This window comes from Vigna unguiculata, chromosome 2 (genome assembly GCF_037176805.1).
Source record: "Vigna unguiculata cultivar grain cowpea cultivar isolate G323 ecotype 2 chromosome 2, ASM3717680v1, whole genome shotgun sequence".
NCBI classification, from domain to species: Eukaryota; Viridiplantae; Streptophyta; class Magnoliopsida; order Fabales; family Fabaceae; genus Vigna; species Vigna unguiculata.
The window spans coordinates 15813220-15835213 of record NC_140793.1 but is presented as its reverse complement, the minus strand read 5'-3'; the positions used below and the strand labels follow the sequence as shown (position 1 = coordinate 15835213).

The 21994-nt window shown below is 33.3% G+C and overlaps 1 protein-coding gene and 1 pseudogene across 1 annotated transcript in view; one reads left to right on the top strand and one right to left on the bottom strand.

Moving 5' to 3' along the window:
- Window positions 1-3205: 3205 nt before the first annotated feature.
- Window positions 3206-21994, bottom strand: part of LOC114173632 (ARM repeat superfamily protein) — a 32265-nt gene continuing 13476 nt past the window's right edge. The window contains exons 13-33 of the mRNA XM_028058123.2: window positions 17264-17394; window positions 11932-11991; window positions 11731-11800; window positions 11556-11620; window positions 11413-11474; window positions 11224-11347; window positions 11089-11146; window positions 10653-10765; window positions 9239-9316; window positions 9092-9154; window positions 8908-9003; window positions 8698-8807; window positions 7424-7613; window positions 7125-7239; window positions 6629-6741; window positions 6456-6533; window positions 4226-4291; window positions 4018-4146; window positions 3839-3895; window positions 3666-3746; window positions 3206-3575 (exon numbers count right to left, since the gene is read on the bottom strand). Coding sequence (XP_027913924.1) covers window positions 3525-3575; window positions 3666-3746; window positions 3839-3895; window positions 4018-4146; window positions 4226-4291; window positions 6456-6533; window positions 6629-6741; window positions 7125-7239; window positions 7424-7613; window positions 8698-8807; window positions 8908-9003; window positions 9092-9154; window positions 9239-9316; window positions 10653-10765; window positions 11089-11146; window positions 11224-11347; window positions 11413-11474; window positions 11556-11620; window positions 11731-11800; window positions 11932-11991; window positions 17264-17394 — 1910 coding nt within the window. The 3' untranslated portion in view covers window positions 3206-3524. The remainder of the gene's footprint in view (window positions 3576-3665; window positions 3747-3838; window positions 3896-4017; window positions 4147-4225; window positions 4292-6455; window positions 6534-6628; window positions 6742-7124; window positions 7240-7423; window positions 7614-8697; window positions 8808-8907; window positions 9004-9091; window positions 9155-9238; window positions 9317-10652; window positions 10766-11088; window positions 11147-11223; window positions 11348-11412; window positions 11475-11555; window positions 11621-11730; window positions 11801-11931; window positions 11992-17263; window positions 17395-21994) is intronic.
- On the top strand, window positions 18519-21249 carry LOC146888360 (uncharacterized; annotated as a pseudogene).

Sequence of the window (21994 nt, the reverse complement as noted above, 5' to 3'; positions counted from 1 at the left end):
TAAACCAAATCCCAAGTTTGATTCTTCTCTATGGAGGCTATCTGTTCCTTCATTGCTCTCTACCAATTTTCATCAGTTGTAGCTTCATCAAAATTAGCAAGCTCAGCTTAAGCAATTAATGCAAAATGGAGAAGATTACCTTCTACTATGATATATGCATCATGCAACAGTTCATAATCATTAAACCTTGATGGTCTCTGAACTGTTCATGATGATCTCTTCATATGAACATCTTATTTTACAGATATTATATCACTAGCAACACACTTCTCTTCCATCATAATTATTGACTGAGGTGTCTCTTGATTGTTGTCTTTCCACGTTCAGCCACAAGTTTCATCAGTTACAACATCATGTTGACATGCACTTGATTGGTTTTTGGATCTAGTAATTTGTATCCCTCTGTTGGAAACCAATTGAACTCCTTTGTCGTTAAGCATTCTTCATTGCTTTTTAGGAACATGTTTGAAACAAAGAGAGATAGAGACTCTTAGGTGTGCAACATTTGACTTTGACTTGCTCCAAGCCTCCTCAAGTGTTATACCTTCAAGTCTCTTTGTAAGAAACCTATTCAACACATATGAGGTTGTTAGTGCAGTCTCTCCTCATAGATAATTTGGTAGACCATTGTTCAATACTGTTTTGTTCCTTCTCTCAACTACACCATTGTGTTGAGTTGTATTTGGGGTGTGATCTCGTGCTCAATTCCAATAGCTTCACAGAAATCACTAAATTCTTTTAAGGGGTGTTGTCCACCTCCATCAGTTTTAAGCACCTTTAGTCTTAATGCTTTGTATCGTATGGACTTAACTATGGTGACAACAACAAAGGAAGGATTCTTGCCACATGAGAGATAGGCACATTTAATTATTTGAGCAACCAAACATAACTCAATTCCATTATAAGACATTTCTTATATAAGCGTCAGGCGATAAATAACAACATTCGTTTAGTTCTTTGTTATCATTTGATAAACAATAGTTTTTTAGTTTGATGTCTTTTATTTGCAAGACTAAACATGTTAGTTGAAAATGATGCTTTGTATCATCTAGACTTAGCAAAACTACTTAAAGCATTAGTCTTAATGCTTTGTATCGTATGGAGTTAATAATGGTAACAAAAACAAAGGAAAGAGTCTTGTCACATGAGAAATATGCACACATAATCAGTTATCATCAAATATGTCTTATTAATTGAAATCTACTCAAAATTATTAGCTAGGTATGCAATAAAGGTTTAAAGGTAATTTTTTAAAAGGCATTGTCAATTAGATTAAATCCAGTAAGATCGACCTAATAGAATTAGCTATTAGGTCTACTATACATGGGTTTAGGCCATTTTAGCTTGCTCTATCCTGAGTTAACTTTACTTTACTTGGGCTTAACTTAAGTGAACTTAAATTGGGTTCAAAAATTAGGTTAAGCCAATGCTTAAATAGAGCAATTTCAAATTGAACTCTTTCTATAATTGAAATTCGGTGTTCTACTCAGTGTGTAGAGAAAAATCATGTTTTGACCTATTTAAAAAAATAATTCATTCCATATAACATTCAAAATAATCGATTTTTACTTATGATAATTGATTATTCTAGAAAGATTTTGAAAATTGAGTTTAAATGGGATAATCAATTATTTTAGAGCTAATCAATTATCTCAATAAAAGAATATTAAAACAATTATCAAGAATGCTAAACGATTATTACACTGAGAAAATCGTTTTGCAATACATTCAACCGTCTCCAAGGTGATAAAGAAGTTTTTGCACTACTATAGTCTTTCACTTACCATTTAACCTTTTTATTACTCTAAAAACTTAGAAATTTCATTCACATTACTTGAAAAGAATTTTCACAAGTGTTCAATATAATGTTTATTTTCAAGCTATCTTCATGACTTCCATGGCCAAGCTAAAGGAATATATACACATTACAAAACTAGATAAAGCCAAACAGAAAACATGTTTCACTAAAATCAATGAAGTATATAAGTCACATTTAAGTATGAAAATACAACTTCCATTTACGAATGACAACTTTCAAGCCAACACTAGATTGATGGCATAACATCGCTGTCATAAGTTCACGCTCAACAAGCGACCACCCCAGTGACACTTTTTTTTTTTTCATAAACCATTATCATAAAAAACTTTCTTTAAACCAAGATATTCATCTTCATAAATCAACATTGATCACTCTTATATGACTTCATATTACACTCTGTATAACGCTGTGCTAGTTTAAAATTATAATGAGATGACGTCAAAAAAATTGAAGTTTACATGATCTTAAGTTACACTAATATTTATAGAAAATTTTATTATAGAACTCATAAGAACTATTATTACCGATCTTTTAGCTCCTAATTTTAATTGGTAACGTAATTATCCTAAGATTACCAAAATTCGTTTCTACATGAATACCAACAATATTGTACATGAATACCAACAATATTGATAAGTCATCTTATACCATAAATGATGGATTATGAATTAGTAGTGAATGAGAGCCCAGTTAACCCAAAAATGGTTTTGATCGTACAAGTCAAAATAAGACTAATGAGCAATCTGAACTTGGTCCAGAGTACCTCAACTAAGGCCATAACAATTCCTCCGACCAGCAGCCTGAATTATCAATGGTTGATTCTTTTTTGAACTTTGAGTGATTTATTTAACGAAGGCACGACATTGCACAAACAGGTTAGTGTAAAGCGCTTCTGTAAGCCTAAAATCACTTGCGTTTTATCTCTAACGGGCATTTTAAAATACAACCTCTCAACCAAAACATAACATAGGACTTATTAAATGACAGCAACGTTAGTTACAATGCTAAGTGATATGATCTATTATTAAATAACAGCAACATTAATAAAAAAATTCTAAAAGTAAAATGATCCATTATGATCGCATTTAAACTTTAGAAATGATAATATTTAATAATTTGTGGTAACGATTGTTCAGTTCATTTTTAATCGAGCAGTGTTCTTCTTTATAGGTAACAGATATACCCATTTGAGAAAATTCACTCAAACCCAAAGGAACAACAGTTATATGCTTCTTGAGTATTGATTCTCCAGAAAAGAAAGGGATCATTACAATGGGAGGGAAAGAGAGAAATCATTACTGCAACCAATGCTTAACTATAGACTCTAACATTCCAACATGAAATATAAACAGTTTTCTAACGGGGAATAGTGACAAGCAGAACCAATACAATTGAAATTTTTATGCACCATTATGCTACCAACTGAGATTTCTTCCTTTTCTTGAATAATCAAAATACAATTGGTATACAAAAAATATTTGGTCAATTATAGATGGGCAGAAACCAACTAAAAACAAAACATCGCCAATACATACAATAACACATCCAATAAAAAACTCAATAGACATAAACACCTTTCAGAATTGCAGACCTCCCCAACCTGAATATTGGAAAAATATTGGTTTCCAACCATATCTTTGTTGGATTCTTAATAGTATTATCAACCCATCCTTGAGACAGCACTCGATGATTACACACTAAATTGTCATCTCTTCAGTACCATTTGAATGGCATTTCGTTGAGACTGAGTCAAACTCTGCAGTGCAAGCCATGGTAAATAGCAGAAGTTAAGCAACAATCGTCGATACTATAACGTGAACTAAATGAAAAATATTACTCTGATAACCTGGCAAATGTGATCTAAGAGCTGTCTGTCAGATTGCGAAAAGCTAACAAAGAAATCAACAAGGTAATTTGCCAGATTTATCTGTCACTTGCAACCATAATTGTAAATTGTTAACAAACACATGCAAGTTAGAGCATTACATTAATAAAGAAAACAGACTCCAGATCACAGACCTGATTGAGGGGATCGGCAACACTAAAAAGGTTATCGTCATACTGATCATCTCGATCCTTTTAATTTTGAAACAAGTTTAGCAAAATAAAATAATAAATTAAATTTCAGTATAAAACTATGATATAATTGCATGGTACCGAAATTAAGATAGGTTAGAACAACTGTAACTCAACCAAACCTCATTAAATACTTTAGCCATTGCTTGAAGATGTTCATCAGTGGCTTTTCCCAAAGGTGAAGACACCGAATAAAGAAAATCTCTATCATTTTCAATGCCATCTGCTTCAACTTCTTCCCAGTCACTATCCTGAACACAGTTTATATATTAGGTAGCAACTTTACTAAATAGTATACAATTGGCGTACATAACAATATGCATTAAATACCACAACATCAGCTTCCAAAACTTGTTCTTGTATTTCAGTTAATGCATCCGCCAACAAAGCCACTATCTGCAAGATATTCAAAAAAGAGAAAACATACTCAGCTTATGATACAATATCAAAACATTCAACTTATTCATAGTCTTATTTTAAAGATAACTGCAAATTTTAATGAGGATGTTAACACAGTAACATTGTTGCAATTCATCGTAGAAACTGCACTTTGAGCTTTAAAAAATATCGTTGATACAAGTGAAAGAAATGTAATATGAAACCATTCCTGTAACTTTACCTAACAAAATGCAATGGGGTAGTTGACCCGGCTGCGTTATGGGAAGTGAGGTTGTTGAATAAACTTTGGGATAGTTGACCAAATAATATTGAATAATGGTCTGTTTAGATAAATCTAGGCAGAAGCACTTAAAAGAGTTCAATATAGTGTACACTACTACTATGACAACTCAAGGTGTGCCTGAAAAACACATAAAGCTCAAAGCATTTTCATTTGCTCTACGTGAGAGAAAAGGATTGTACTATTCTTCAGCCTCAAAAAGCCACTTCCATAAGAACACAAATTTGTGGCAGTAGATGACTTGATACAGAGACTCTTTGTGCGTATTGGGAAAGGTTTAAAAGATTGTTTGCAGGTTGACCCCATCATCAAATTAGTAAGCAGTTCTTTGTCCAATATTTCTGAGGGATAATCCATTACGGTTGGGAGTATGATATATGCAACAAGTAATGCTCTTGTGAACAAAACCCCAACTTTAGCAAGGAATTTGATAGATCCCTTAAGGTGTACTCCCATAGGCCCAAACCAACAAACACTAGAGGCTAGATAGGAATGTGGTAGTGGAAGTTTGTTAGAGGATGGAGAAAGGGAATACAAGAATATTTCTGTTTTATGGGAAAAGGGAAAAGGGAAAATGGGAGAGATTTTATGGAGAATTTGGAAATAGAAATGGAAGTCCAGAATGCCATCTTACGTGGTGCTTTACTGTGCCTCATACATTTTCAGCACTCTTCTTTTTCTTTGTTGTCTTCTATGTTAACAGCTTTCTTCCATGGGCCTTGTACCACATCAAGTAGGAATAACGTTGTATAAAAATATATAATTGAGTTGAAATATTCACTTTATAAGCTAGTTTTGTGAGATTGAGTTAAACATAAACTCACTTGTTCAAATGATATTAGAGTCATTTAGAACCTATCCTAGTCAAGTTACTTGGGACTATTACGCCACCATTATTGGGCTCCTATTAGATCATCCATAAATATCTAATTTTGTGAGGTTGAGTTTCGCACAAACCCACACACTAAGAACAACTTCAATATCATTATACACTACATACGACTTTGTACAATTACTTTGTAAGCTTTTAAGTCCGTTTTCAGACTTTAGCAAATTAGTTGACTTTCTTGCACTTTACTTTCTTATAGTAGTTCTGTTTTAATCAACTATTCAGAATCTTCGGCAAGTTAAATTCAGTTTCCCATTACGTTCTTCTATTGGGTTCATTCTTCGTTACTCTTTACATTTCAAAAATGCAATTTAATTTTCTATTGAATCTTATTATGGCTTTCTAAATTTTGAGGGTTAATTTTCTGGTTTGATTCTTGGTTCATTCCTTCATATTTGGTTTTCTATGGTTCTATCCCAGCTCGCATGTGAGATCATGAAATTGGTGGAAAGACCCTTTGTAAACAAATCTGCTAACTGAAGTCTAGATGGGACGTAGAAAGTAGTGATAAGGCCACTATCCAATTTCTCTTTAATGAAGTGTCGATCTATCTCTATGTGTTTGGTCTTATCATGCTGAACTGGATTGTGAGAAATGCTAATAGCTCACTTATTATCACCATAAAGGATAATAGGTTCTTCACATGTCACCTTAAGATCATTTAGAATAATCCTCATCCATAATAATTCACACACCCCTTATGCCATAGCTTGAAATTCAACCTCTGAACTAAACCTTGCAACAATATTTTGTTTATTATTTCTCAAAGCCAGTTATAACTATTGAACAGTTATAAAAATTAGACATTTATAATTGACATCTGTCAGTAATAATCCTTTGAACTATACATAGATCAGTTGTAGCATGATCACAATTTTTGTTCAGATATTGATCAATACAACTTTGGTTCAGTATTCTCTCCAGTCAATTATTAATATAATTTGACGTCAACATAACATGTTCAAACAACTATGCATAATAAAAAGAATTACCTTGGTGGGAAGTGGTAATATTACCCATTGATTCGGAGCTGACTTAGCTTTTGATCTTGTGGTCACTCCCTCACCAGACTTCACGAGGCAATAAGCTTGGGAAATCAGCAAAAGTAATCCCAACCCCCAGGTGACGACAAAAGGGAACGAAGAGTATCATATAATAGTAATACCTTAATTAGATGGCCTTGGACATGTATTTTTCCCAATTCATTGTGCCTGCTGGTTAGCAACAAGGCCAGGGCACTTGTAGTTACTTTTATTTGATATGCTCCCTGTATATCACCTGCAATCATATATCACATCGAAGAAAATTGATCTTGTTTATGCATATCTAAGCATACCTTATTGATCATTCTCATGTTTCACAGAGGTAAAAGTGACATAAACAGGAGTTTTGCAAAAAAGGATAGATAGACTAATCACACGCACTGAAGGGAGAAGTTACTATAATAGTTAGGTATTAGAATTTTTTAGTACTTAGTGACGTAAAATCTTTCAGCTATCCATACATGAGGATAACTCCATACCAAAGAGCAGTTACACACACATCTTTCAGTTCTATGGACAAACTACATTGCGACAAACTCATAATTTCAAAAAATGGAAAATACCAAATAGATCACACAGCAAAATATCCTAACAACAAAATAGTAGAAGGATGCTCACCCTGCAGCTTGGTCCATTCTGAAATCACATAAGCAAACGAATTGTCATGTCCATCCGCAGGAATTGAGATCATCAAATCAATAAAATCTCCAACATTAGGAACGCTCATGTGTACCTGAATAATATTTTGTAAATTATCAATGTGGACAGAGGGAAAGCAGACATTAGAATCATTCAATTAACTGTTTTCAACCTCCAAAGATTCTTTACAAAAAAGAGATATTTGACTGTTAACCATTCCCAACAAAAAACTGAGAATAGAATCATTATAAATCAATCTGAAAATTTGGCTATATTACCAGTCTAGCAAAAACAATTAGCAATGAGCTTCGCAGGACGGCATTTTGAGCAGATTGCATACGTTTGACAAGTGCAGCAACCAAGTCTCGTATATGTACTGCCATATGTGATGGCAAATGCAAAATAAGTTGAAGAATGTAACTCCCAACAAAGAGAGACCCGGAGCTTTCCAGTTCCGGGTTTAGTAATCTGTTCAAAATAAATGAAATCAGACAACAAATTGGAAACAGAGATTAACAGATACATCCACATGTGACATAAGCAGGAAACCTAAAATAAAACAAAAGAATAAAATGTTTGTGACTGTTACTATAAAGGAGGTTGGAAGTTTAAATGAACAAGATGTATTAAAGAGAATATCTTAGAGTTTAGACTTGGAACGTAACTTGATACCATAAAACTTTTACGGTGAGAATTACCCAAGATTTGTATGTTCTATTTATTGTGATATAGCACATTTCTGTTATATGTTGCTGATTTAAGAGATATGATCACTAGCAAAAACGAGAGGACTAAACACAGTGTATTCAACCTACATTGTTGGACTTTATTGATGTACTTACCGGATACAAAGAGAAGGTGATGAGTGCGTTTTTATGCACTCATACATTGCTTAATCTTATCTTTCTTAAAGAATAATTGTCTTTAAATCCATTCTTTAATCTGGGATTCGTCCAAATGGGATAAAATGAGCTTTAAATGAAATTATGCACTAAAATCAGCTTTTTAAAGCCATTTTAAATGATAAGTGTTCTCGGTAGACAAAATGCAGCAGACGATCTAGCTAGATGAGTCTAATTAGAAAGTTTAGTCTATTGAATTTTCCTAGATGACTTGATAAATCATTTATGAGCTGAGTTTTGATGATGTTATATAATTGCATAAGTATTTCTTGAGCATTCTAATGTGTGCTTTGTGTAAGGCAAAAAGATGGACCTAAGCCTGTTCCATCTACCACTTTTAATAACAGAAAATAATAAACTAAACTGGGAATATCTAATAGTATGTAACAATACAATAAACTCGAGGTTTTGTATAAATCTATGTATAAACAGGTTGATTTTGCAGAAAATATAGAAACAACAGTTACTGTTAGAAGTTATCCATTTCCCATGCTGGTTTTCTCATTTTCCATATCCTAGAGGAAGGTTTAAAAGCTAAAACTTAAAGAAATAACAAAATGAATTGTAAATTGTTTGAACTAATATTGAAAGAAGCTTGAAGCAATAATGGTAGTGAATGTACTTAGACATGTAAAATAATAGCCAACTACCTTGAAGCTATATCAAGTAAACTTCTCATAATTGATCCAGAATCAGATCCCCACGCAAGAATTTCTTGTCTTCCCCCAGATATAAATGCAGATAAACACTCTGTAGCATTCTGCTCATATCAAGTGAATACATATATTTAATTCTATGCTCCAATCAGAAATAGTTTAAAATATAAATAACAAAATAGGATCTGTGTATCTAAAATATACCTGAATTTCACTATGGTCATCACTTTGAAGGGTTATTTTGATAACAGCGTTAAAAGAGACATCATATATTGCTTTCACTACATCAGCAGGGGCATTCTGTATATAGCTACAACGAACTGAGATGAGAAAGTCAAAAGATAAAGTGCTCAAAGGTCAAGGGTGACATGTTTCTAAGTATACTTGCCTTCAGTAACATTGTTACCAGATCTAGTGATCCAGCAACCAAGCCTTCAGTTTGCTCTTGGGGCTACAAGAACATAGGTGTGTAAGTAACAGGTAATATTCTAAAATCACTAACCATTGACACTTGGTTAACTTTGAATACTCATACTTTATTCAAAATTGGTCCAACATACGGCAAAATTCTGGAAACCAATGGATGTATGCATCCAGGAATGCTTTTTATAGTCTGGAAAAAAGAATAAACATAATCAGATGACAAAAGAAATTATTTATAAGCAAGCATTATAATAACTCTTTCCAAACTATGCAGCAGTTATGAACCAAGGAATCTATATATAGAGCTCGATGAATGATAGCTTCAAAATAACATCTTAGAGAATAGCACATAAGTTAAAGTACGAACATATGTGTGTATTTCGAGCATACATACACACACAACAAAGCTCTCAGTACATGTCACATAACAACCAGCACACAATTAACTTCATACGTGTGTTTACAACTGCAAATGCTCGATTTCGTCTCTCTATTAATAAAAGATTCAATCAAGTCCCTCAATTTTAAAAACGCAACAATGTGACCTTCTTAAAGTTCAAAAAAATCACTCGACTTTTAAAAAGCCAACAATGAGCCTCATTTTAAATCATCACTACGCATTTCATATAAACTGTATTATGCATAAATTAAAATTTCAATGTTTCTGTTTGTTAACGATTTTACTGCTAATTGGATGAACAGTGATCACACTGCTACTTCATTGAACATTTTAGCAATAATGAGACAAAATTGAATGAAACAAATACTAATGGGCTTCAAAGAAAATTAAGATAACTATTTTTTAGTATTTAGGACCTAAAAGTCATATTTTCTTTTTCACATACGAAGGACTATGCTGATTTTTTTTTTTTGGGACCAAAAACAGATATGTCAAAATTTCAAGGACTAACATAAAAATTAAACCCTATTCTTATTTAAAGCATATATAAGATAAAATAATCTAAATAATAAAAGGGAGACATAATAAATTATTTAAACAAAATTTTATGATATGGTAAATTAAGACTTTAAGTAAAACTCAACTCCAAAAAACCGATTTGTAAAGTAAAGTTTGCATCCATTAGATATTGTAATTTGACTTTATCACTAGTTAATACGGGGTTTCGTCCTTTTACTAATTATAATTATTATTAATAATAATAAGTATTATTATTACTATTATAATAATAACGTTGAATAAAGCATAACACATAATATAATAATAAATAAATAATTGTAAAAGAAAATAGAATAATGGCTGAGTCTGCTAAGCTATCCCTCTTTAGCGATTTTGGGGTTGACCACTACAGACTCCATTCTAAGATTGGTTTCTTAAAACAGCACTGACTATTGACATCAACTTTTGCTTGTGATTGGTTCGATGGAACATTCCACGTTAGAATCTCATGTTTTACAGACCTACCTCAGGGTAACGTTTAACAACATCAGTCATGACTAATCTAAGATGCCAAGCAAAACAACCAAGTAACTTTGGAGATAATAATATTAACAAATAAAATCATTACCTCAAGAATTTCAAGTGCATCAATACTGATAAAAGGATCCGAAACATGCGATGCCCACACATTAAGGATTACAGGAGAAATCATGTTTTCAACTACCGTTGATGATTCACGACCTATAATAAGTAATGATGAGGGAATAAATACAGTTGAAATGGAAACAAGAGATAAATTTTAGTAATAACAATTTTGAAAAACTTCTCAGCCCAACGATTTATAAATTATAACACATTCTGCACAAGCAAATCTAATAGCTTTCAGGTAAAAACAAGAGTACAGCATATTTACCGAATAAAAGTATGAATATATAATCAAGCTAGCATCCGGAAATACATTCAATATTACACCTAATTTAAACAAATTGCTAGCTGAGATATTTTTAAATCATATACACACGTGAGTGCGCCTGTGTCAATATCTGAGCAGTATACAGCCTAACCTGCTTTTACTGCAGCAAGTAATGTATCAAGTACCATGTGCAAGGTTTCCTCTGATGCCTGGAAATCATATTTTGGTAATTAATACATGCAACAATAGTAAAGATAAATAACAAAAGCTTTTATATTGTGGGTACATGATTAAGAAGATCAATGAGGGATGAAAATAAACCCAACAACTGCGATTGGATAACTTCATTTGTTGCTTCAGGAAGGAGGTTAGAAAGGGCTCTACAGGCACCTACTTTTACAGGTGGGGGCCTGTTATATTCAAAGTTAGAAGAGTATATTACAGAAAGATTACAAACTGAGACAAGTTTTCTTACACATCAATTGTAACTGCCTTCATTCCTAAATAGAGATAGTGCTCTACTAAGCCACTGCTTATCTGTAAAATATTAAAGATCAATTACAAGTCATAACAGAGAGAGATATTGAGAACCTTAAAAGTTTGCACAGGACCATTTACCAAAGAAGAAAATTTAGCAACTGAAGTAAAAATGCGTGCATATAAAAATGGGCATTCAAGAGGACCTGGAACAAAAGTGAAAAAATAAGATTAAAAAACATTATCACGGATACAGCTGCATTCATTGAATCAGAATGGAACCTTAAAAGAGGGCAAGGGAAGAGTTGAAATCAACCTATTAGAGAGTCTACTGCAAAAATCTGCTCAAGCAGGTGCTTCAAGTCACTTGAATAAACCCTGGTTTCCTGTACCAATAACAAGATACATGACAGTCTAACCAAGTTCAAAATAAAAACACAAGTTATTGAGGCTGGAAATGAAAACTTAAATCTAATACTACATATCAGAATTCACAAGTGAAATAGGAATCTCAAACCTCTGTCTCAAATAGTTGTTCTGAAAGAGATGATAGGGCATACAAAGTAGCTTCTCTTATCTGCCAAAAATTAACATGTATAAAATAATGTTATATCAAAAGTCCAACACCGTATAATTTTTGTATAATTTTTATAAAGCGCCTAAATACACCAAAGCTTAAAACATCAAGAAGATACATCTCATAGACCCTGTACAAATTCCGAGCACAAGTGCTTCATCTGACAGACGATAAAGCACCATGAAGATCTTACCACTAGTTTGATAAGTGATTGATGATAATTAGATAAGTACAATCAAACTTTAAGTTGACATTAACTAAAAATATTCCTAAAGCTTAAGTTTGTGATCCAAGGAATGTCTTCACCATTTGTCATCAAATAGTTCCATGCCAAATACAAACTACATTCAAACATCTATGGGAATTCAAGCTAAAGATGCATTGACCAACAACTATCCTGTGCAGAAATCACGATCTTTTGATCACAAAGAAATTATATTTGTCTTCAGCCAAGATTGGCTTCTTGTTCAGAGAATACTCGCCTTGAGCAAAGAATGGCTTGTTGAAAGAACACTTGGATTGAGCCAAGAATGGCTCAATGAAACAATACTTGGGTTGAGCCAAGAGTGGCTAGTGGAAAGAGCAGCCAAATGTGGCATATGAAAAGAATACTTTATCAGAGTCGGCCAAAAGTGGCCAGGAGCCGAAAGAATACAGCAATAATCTGCTTAGTGAAACTTGATTGGTCTATTAAGAACCAGTTGTAGACTGTATTATGAGACAAACTAGTATAAAATTAGTGAGTATTTCTTCTTTCCTTAATTTTTTACATTACAGGTTATATGGGTCAAATTAACTAAAAGGAGGAACCTTTAAAACTCATCTTGCTAAAATGTTTGTTAGATTATCTAATTGTCATATTCGAATGGTTTGACAGAATATCCACACTAAAAATTGCAAATATTTTTCAAAACAGAAATTCAAACTTCTTGTTTTGTTTCTTGTAAGAAAAATAAAAATAGTATAGCCCTCAGAACAAGAGAAACAAAATGAAAAAAAAAAGAAATTAAAACTTACAAAATAATTGATTAAAACTCTTTGAAATAATTGACATATCAGAGAAAGGTTGCTTTTGTGTATATATACTTTCAGCCTATATAAGTGCAGGTTCTACCAGTTTGAACATGTCCTTTCTTTCTTTTTATCTAGTACTCATTTTGTTCATATGCATTGCAATTGAGTGAGCTCAAGTCATTCAAGCTTTTAGAATCCTAATGCTTAGTTTTTGAACTTGGTAGAATGGGTTTAACCCCACTTTATTGTCTCCAGTCATGTCGTCACCAGCCACTGCTGCTTGTCAATGACCATTCTTAAAGGTGGCAACAACCTTCATAATTTGGGTGGCATCCTTTAGCACAACCAAACCCCACAAGTCTCAAAAGCAGAAATCTCATGACACATTAACAAAAGATTTTGCAAAAGCATTGATGAGATTTGTGTGATACTTAGGAGTTGGTTCCTCTTCTGATTGGCAAATCAATTATCAGGTGTCGATAGTTGTACACTCCTAAAAAGATACCTAATGGTAAAATTAGTGGCTATAGAGCTCATCTATTTCCAAAAAGGTACACACAAATTATGGACAAGATTATAATAACACTTTGTTCTGTGGCCAAAATGACATTAATTGACTTCTTTTCTCCTTTGTAGCTATTCATCACTAAAAAAACTTTGTTCCAAGCAAAGGTCCCTGTATAGTCTCAAGGAATCACCCCATGCATCGTTTAGGCATTTCAAACTATCATCCAAATAGCTTGGAATAACGCGAAGTGATGTTGATCATTCTCTATTTTATCATCATTCTCCCCAAGGTATTATCTACCTTATTGTATATGTGGATGCCATTGTTATCATTGACGGTGATAAGAAAGGTATTGTCCAACTAAAATAATATATTGTTATTGCATAATTAGAACAAAACAATTTATCTCTTATTCAGTCTCATTACGTACAGCCAATAGAAATGAAACCCAAATGGACTTGGAGCTGATTTAGGAAACAAGCACAACCTATTCTTAGGAACAAACCCCTGAGATTGTGAGATTAATATGCTAGTAATAAAACCAAGATACAACCAATATACATAATTAAAACCAATAGGAATAGAATCTGAAACTTCCTAGAATATTTCAATACTCCCCCTCAAGCTGGTGAATAAGTGCCCTCCATTCCCAGCCTGGATATAGTTCAACACCTTAGTGAGAATGTTTGCAAGCCATCCTTACGTAGAGACACATATGCAGTGTAATTCAAGCCACTGTCAAGCTTTTCTTTGATAAAAGGTTTGTCCACTTCAATGTGTTTAGTTTTATCATGTAGGACTAAGTTGTGAGCTATGATGACTGAATATTTATTGTCACGATATAACCTCAAAGATACATCTCACTTTATCTTTAAGTCTTCCAATCCAATATTCAACAATAACAGTTCACATATTTCTTGAGCCATTGCTCGAAATTCTTCTTTGGCACCAAATTTATTTAACACACTTTTGTTTACTCTTCCAAGTGACTACTAGGTTTCCACCAAGGAAGATGCAATATCAAATAGTTGACCTCCTATCCATAACTAAAAATACATAATCAACATTAGTATATCCATCCAGAGTGCATTCTTGTGTCTTTTGAACAAAAGTTCTCTTCCTGGTACTTTCAAATACTAGACAATTTTAAGAGCAACTTCTAAATGTGCTTCCTTTGGTTGAGTGTGAGAGATAAATAACTCTCCCGACAAGAATCTGGTGCATTTCTTTACCCATAGCAACATCATCCTCTACACTTCTCAACTTTGTATTTACATCAACAAATGTACTTGTTGGTTTCCAAGTTATTTTACATCAATGATGTATTTTTGTTGCGATATGAAGATCCCTTTCTTAGAACGATCTAAATATCAACAAATATTTTAACTTCCCTAAAGTCTTGAATAAAAACTCTTTGGCAAGGCATTGACTCAACCTTTGTTCCTTATTTTCATCATTTTCAGTAACAATGACATTATCCACACAGATAATTAGAATTGTTACTCTCCTTGAATCAGAATGCTTGATAAATAAAGTGTAATTCCTTAGGCTCTGGGTCCATTTTTCGCCCGTACTTAAATTTGCAAATTTTTTTAACCCAAGCTGGCTCAAACCCATGTTGGGTTGAGTTGGCTCACGGTTTTTAACTAGTTTTGACAACTCTAGTTTCAAAGTATTGTTCTTCTTCAATGCCTCCATTTCCAAATCCAAGACTTATTTCAATTTTTTGTCAATTAATGCCTCAGGTACAAACGAAGGTATACTTGTGGTATTTAGGCTTTTAAGAAAGGTACTATGGGAAAATTAGAACTTTTAAAGGATAGATAGTTTCCTAAAGGGTAAGGTTTAGTATAAGCTCTAGTTCCTTTTCCAAGAGCAATTGGGAGATCTAAATTCTGGTCTACCTACACAACAAGTTCTACCAAAGGAAGTTCGTCAATTAGTAGAATCAGGATTCATAGGGTTAGACACATTTACCTCATGTAATGATAAATGATAGAACTCTTGAACATGAGTAAATCTTGGCATAGCCTTTTGTCTTCAAGTGTACACCAGATTTTTCCCAAATTTTGTATCATCATGTGGTCTAAGAATTCATTAAGCAAATTCAGATTTTGACCTCTAGATCATGGTAGTTGAATCGTGAATCGTATCGTGAATCGTATGATTCATAAACATTTTAAAAACATTAAAAGAATGCAGTTCATAGTTAAATATATAAGATAAATAGATATATAAAGAGAAAATTAATAATAAAACAATCCCATAATCAAATAGAGTGGTTGTATCTATGTATATCTACCACAAAGTTTCACAATTTCAGCAACATGACTTCAAAAAACAATGTGGTTGCTGCATAAGATTCCTTCAACTATAGTTATATGCTACTAAACAAATTATGCATTATAGTCATCCAAAAAATAAGTGTTTGCTCCTTGTATCCTAAACAACCTCAAAAAAAATTATATTCTAATCATTCATAGTTCATCCTCATCCTCTCTGAGATTTACCACCATGTGACCACTATACTACAAACGCAAAAGTTCAAACCCACTGAACAAAAGAACAAAGGCATGCACGAGATGACACAACCACCACAACAAAGAGAGATGACGTGATCACGAGAGGCAAGGAGGAGAACATGTTTTCGAGCACACTAACGTTAATAAGTTTCAATGTGCAAAAAATAAAGGGGGAAAAAATTAGGGTTTCAATTAGGGAGTAAAAATGTAGAGGGAAAAACTAGGTTTTCAAATTGGGGTAAATTCGTATCGTGAATCGAATCATGATTCGCACGATTCGAACTCGTATCGTACGATACAAGTACGATACGAGAGTAAAAACGATACAACTCACGATTCGTATCGCTAGGGACCTGAATCGTTTCGTATCATACGATTCGTATCGTGAATCGTACGATACTTACTACACTGCTCTAGATTCAAGATTTTGATTTACCTTTACTCTTTCCCTCTCTGCTTCAATTTCAATTGTATTACTCTTTTGAATTTCATTTTTTTCATTTTATGATTCAAAAGACAAATTTAGGAATATAAAGGCTCATTATTTTCCTCTCTTAAACGCTCCCCCTAAAGATGGGGTTGTTAAGTTGTATGTGAATAGAATGAGTGGAAAACTTCCATTGGACTTTTTATTGACAAAATAGTAGAAGATAATTTATTAATTAAATAAGTGACTATAAGGATGGTTGTGATATTATATTAAGAAGTCGACTTTAAGCATAAGTCAATCGTACAAAACCAATTTTTAATATAAAGTTTGCATTCACTAATATGTAAATTGATCTTATGTCCAATCGATGTAAAGTCTCCAACACACACTACTTACACCGAGACATGTACACCTTGAATGTGAGATAGATATTTTTGGGTAGTCCGGTAATTCGTAAATGTAGCACCAAGGGTTAAATATTTTCAATAAGCAGTTAATAGTGTCTAAGGGTGCTAAAATGTATAAAAGAAATTGTCTTAAAAGAGATTAGCCGTACAAGTGAACATTTCCCAATGAGATTGATAATTTTTCCTAGTTCAATAATCTAGAAATTTGAGTGCAGGTTATGGGGCAATTTACTTACCAAGTAAGATACCTAATAGGGAAGAGTTGCAAGCCAACAAAATAAACAGGATTCAGAATCAGCATTATTTTAAAAACAGTCTGTCAGCCGGCAAATCAAATTTACCAAACATAAGCTAGTTTCTAGATACAAAAGAATAGACATTATGTATTTACCCTCCACCAACTTGCATTGCCAGCTGCTTTTCTGATTTGAGACTCGTTAAACCATTGTTTTGTACTGTCTATGATAGCACAAATTCCTTCATCGTCATAAGAATTCACAACCTCTTCCAGTAAAAGCACACCTAAAAAAAAGCGTTTTCTTAGGAAGATTATGAAAATATATATATATATATATATATATATAGAGAGAGAGAGAGAGAGAGAGAGAGAGAGAGAATAAAACAAACTCATTTGAAGACTTGAAATTTCTTAGCAATCATATTTATTATTCCATAAGCACATTATAATTAAAATGTATAATCGATATCCCTAAATCATAGGGATCTAATTATATCACTGAATAATAGGAATCGGATTATAGCACTGAATAATAAGAATTAAGTGTTGCTATTGTATTTCCTAAATTTGTTTTCCAATCTTGCATATATATGTGATGTACTCGTAGCAATAAAATGATCTATTTTAAAATTCTTAAAAGCTGCCTTTGAATGTGCATCCAAACATCCTAGATGACAACTATCATTGCTGTCAATAATTCAAAATCCTAGACAACAACCTTCATTGTTGTCAATCATCTCTATAAAGGAAGCCTTAATTGTTATCATGATTTATCTTGTCATTCATTACCTTTGTCGTGATACCGCAATGGCGGATTCAGTTGACAAACAACAGAAATAGTGGACAATAAATCACAGACTTATGAAGAGCTTCATAATCTTAACACTACAAACAGTTTGAATGGAAAAAATTACTTGAAATGTTCTTAGCTTGTTTATAAGACTTTAAAAGTTAAAAGGAAAGCTAGCCACTTGAGGTGATGCCCTGGACAAGGAAGATGCCAAATTTACAAAATGGAAAAAAGAGGATTCTATTATCATGGAACTCAATGTTCTTAGAGATAAGTGATACTTGCATGTTTCTAAATTCTGCTAAAGAAATCTAGAATGCTATAGAGCAGACATACTCGAGAGTTGAAGATGTTTTCCAAATATATGAGGTGAAGGTGAAGACTATGGCTGCAAAACAAGGAAACAAGACTGTAACAAAGTATGACAATCAACTAAAATCAATGTAGATGGACTTAGACCATTACAGGCTAATAAAAGCTAAATGCCCAATAGATTTAGCAATGCTAAAGTACTATAATGAGCATAATAGAGTTTATGATTTTTTTTATGGGTATTTTCATTACGCGAGAGTTCAGAGCCCTGGAAAAAAAGAAAAAGTTCTAGGAATTAATAAAGTTATGGCTATGGTTAGAAGTGAAGAATGTAGAAGGGGATTAATGCTAGAAACTCCAAATGAGGAAAACTTAGCTATGATATCCAGTGAGGCCTCCTCAATCTGACCCGAGGGAAGTAATCTTAATTGTTCTTAAATGAATTTTCAATATTTAAAATGGACTTATTGATAAGCTTTAGATTACAAGGATATTGTGATGTAGACAACGCTAGTGATAAAGTAGAAAGAAAATCCCCCAATGACACTCATAGGTGGAAATCTGGTCTCATCGATGAATGTCCCTTATTTTCCCTCTCATACATTGTATGTGGTGTATCCCAAGTTATTATAAATATGAATTCCTAAGAGAGGGGAAGTCGCTCTCAAATTCGTTCTAATATTCTTGTGTATCTTTCTTAAGTCTATTGGTTGGAACAGCGTAAACATTTGTTTTTATTCGGCTTGGGAGTTCATTTATGTTGATACTAGTGTGTTAAAGAAGCTCTTGTATGAAGAAAATTTCTCAAAAGATCTTGTTGGCCAAAATGTTGAATATAGGAAGATGTGTCCTAGAGCCAAAATCTGGCAGCAAGTGTGCAACAAGGAACTGCTACCAAAACATGGTTTCGAAAGATCACATTGCGGAATATGGGAGACATGTTATATATCATTTGATGCAAGTATTCCCTTTAATTGCCTCATCTTTTATTTCTCAATATGATAAGGATTATAAAGAAGCCGGGAGCAGTGTTATAACGGAAAATATCAGAAACTCCAAAAATCCTTAATAAAGTTATAACAGAAACTACATCGGGTTATGGCGGAAACATTGTTGCCAAAAGAAATATACTACATGCATTTTTAAAAAGAGTACAAAAGTATAATTATGATGCAAAATATGTATACTTTGTGGGATGTTCTTAATCAGTATTAGGGATGGCAAAAATATCCATACCCGTAAGTATTCGTGGATAAAATCCGTGACGGATAGTTAGTATATGTGAATATTTGTTACCCGCAGGTAACAGATAGCAGGTATTTTAATACCCATTTATAAACGGGTCGGGTGCAGATATCATACTATCCATCCTGTGAGTACCCGTTACACATAAAAAATTAAAATTAAATTTATATTTATATTTTATTAAGTTAAATTTAATTAAAATTAAATTAAATTTATATTTTATAAAATTTAATTTAATTTATGTTTAATTTAATTTATACTTAATATTACAGTTTTTTCTGTAATTTTATTTAAATTTAATTTTAAATATTTATAAAATATATTTTTTTAAATATTTACGGGTATACATGGGTACCCGTGGGTTTTAAAATACCCGCGGGTATTTTTTAAATGGGTATCCACACAGGTAGCGGGATGGGTACCAGGTGGACTTTTCTGTTGTAGGTCAGGTTGTGGGTAGGCACTATCTGTACCCGACTCGACCCATTGTCATCCCTAATCAGTACTGATCATTAGGCATTATTATTGCTGAAAATAAGTATAATTTTTCAGAAAATATAGAAGTGGAGAAGAAAAAAAAATTAAAAATGCAGGCAGTATTTGACAAAAATAATTTGAAAAAAAAAATAGCCATGCAATATGCAACGGCTTTAATTGACCAACGATGAGGGCTGTTGGCAGTGGTGGCAACAGCGATGGTGGAAAGTAGCAAGGTGAGACAAAGGATAGTGAGTTGAAGGAGAGGCGCGGGTGTTTGGTTCAAGTAATAAGTTGAATGTTTTTATTGGGCCTGGCCCAATTTTTAGGTATGTATTAATTGGGTTAACCCAACAAAAGGCAAAAATAACACAACAACCTTTCATTTAAGGTGCTGCATTCATAAATAGGGTTTCTTCTCCGTGTTCTTCTCCATATCGTTGCCTTTCTTACTTCTCCATGTCGCTTCCCCGCATTTTCCACCATACATGTTCCACTTACACTAGCCATTATAGAAAATGCAACCACCATGGGCCACCACGAGAAACCTGATTCGCAACCTCCTTATTGTGGCGGAAGGTTGCAAAACTGCCACTAATTTCCCCATGGCACCGCCATAACCGAGTTTTGATAACATTGACCGGGAGATGAGATCACCAATGCTCCATTAATCAAGGTGTGTACCAAAAATTCTACATGATTAAGAAGTCTACTAAAAACGAGGTAAAAGAGAAGGTTGGATGCACAGGGAAGCAACCCATGTTCACCTTGACCAATTTGAACATGATGCATACGGGGATATATCTAGACAAGGTTGTTGTTCCCCAACTCAACATAAACAATATCAGAAAATATTGTCTAGCCAATCTTGAGCCTCCACACATAAGAGCTTTTGAATGTTTGGCTTTGGTGGAAGAAAAAATGCACATGTTGGTGAATGCTCAAAATAGAAGAGAAGCAAACCACAAGAAAAAGGAGAATCTTGTAGTTTCGTCACCTTCATCAGAACTATTTGTCAGTGGCAAATCAAACAATGCTACTAGATAGACTCAGTCTAATGTTCCTACTATAGAAAAACCTTTGAGCCAACTCCTAAGAAAACCAAGACCATTCCATCTCATGGGATAAAACGTACCGAGGAAACCACCTCTCAACAACCTCAAACAACTATCACTATTGAAGAACATTCAACAATATCAGATGATATAGTGTTTTCTTTCTTAAGGAAGAAAAGACGACAATCCTTTCATCAACATTTGATGCTCCACTTGAGGCAACTCCTCTGGATATGGTAACACACGAGCCTTCCACTTCACCAAAACAATCAAAAAACCAATATTTTCCACCACCTACCAAACAACCACCTCTGATGCAACAACCTTAAACATGCCCTACACCTCACATCAAAATTCTCAAACCAAAACTTGAACACCTTCCCCAATTCAATCTTAAGACTCTATTGCATCTAATCAATTAGCTCAACTTTCAACCCATTTGTCCTATCAACAAACGGGCTAAATAGCAAAAGCTTTGAAAGGATTGTTTCTGTTGAGAATAAAGAAGATAGGGATTGAGATTAATCTCCCTTGTGTATAAACCACACATAGGGTAATCTATTTATAATAGAGAGAGGTACAAGTAAAAAGAGTAACTGAAAATAAAAAGATTAAATAGAAGATATTGTTTGATATTGTGGTTATCAACATCTAACAATATCTTAATAATATCAAACTATATCTAACACTCCCCCTCAAGCTGGAGCATACAAATCGTATGTGACAAGCTTGTTACAAATATAATCAATTCTAGGCCCCCGTAAAGACTTCGTAAAAATATCTGCTAACTGATCACTTGAGTTAACAAACTCAGTCTTGATGTCTCCAGACATAACCTTTTCCCGAACGAAATGACAATCAATCTCAATGTGTTTAGTCCTCTCATGAAAGACAGGATTAGAGCTAATATGAAGGGCAGCCTGATTGTCACATACAAGTGTCATTTGAGTAATATCTCCAAATTGTAACTCTTGAAGCAATTGCTTGAGCCAAACAAGTTCACAG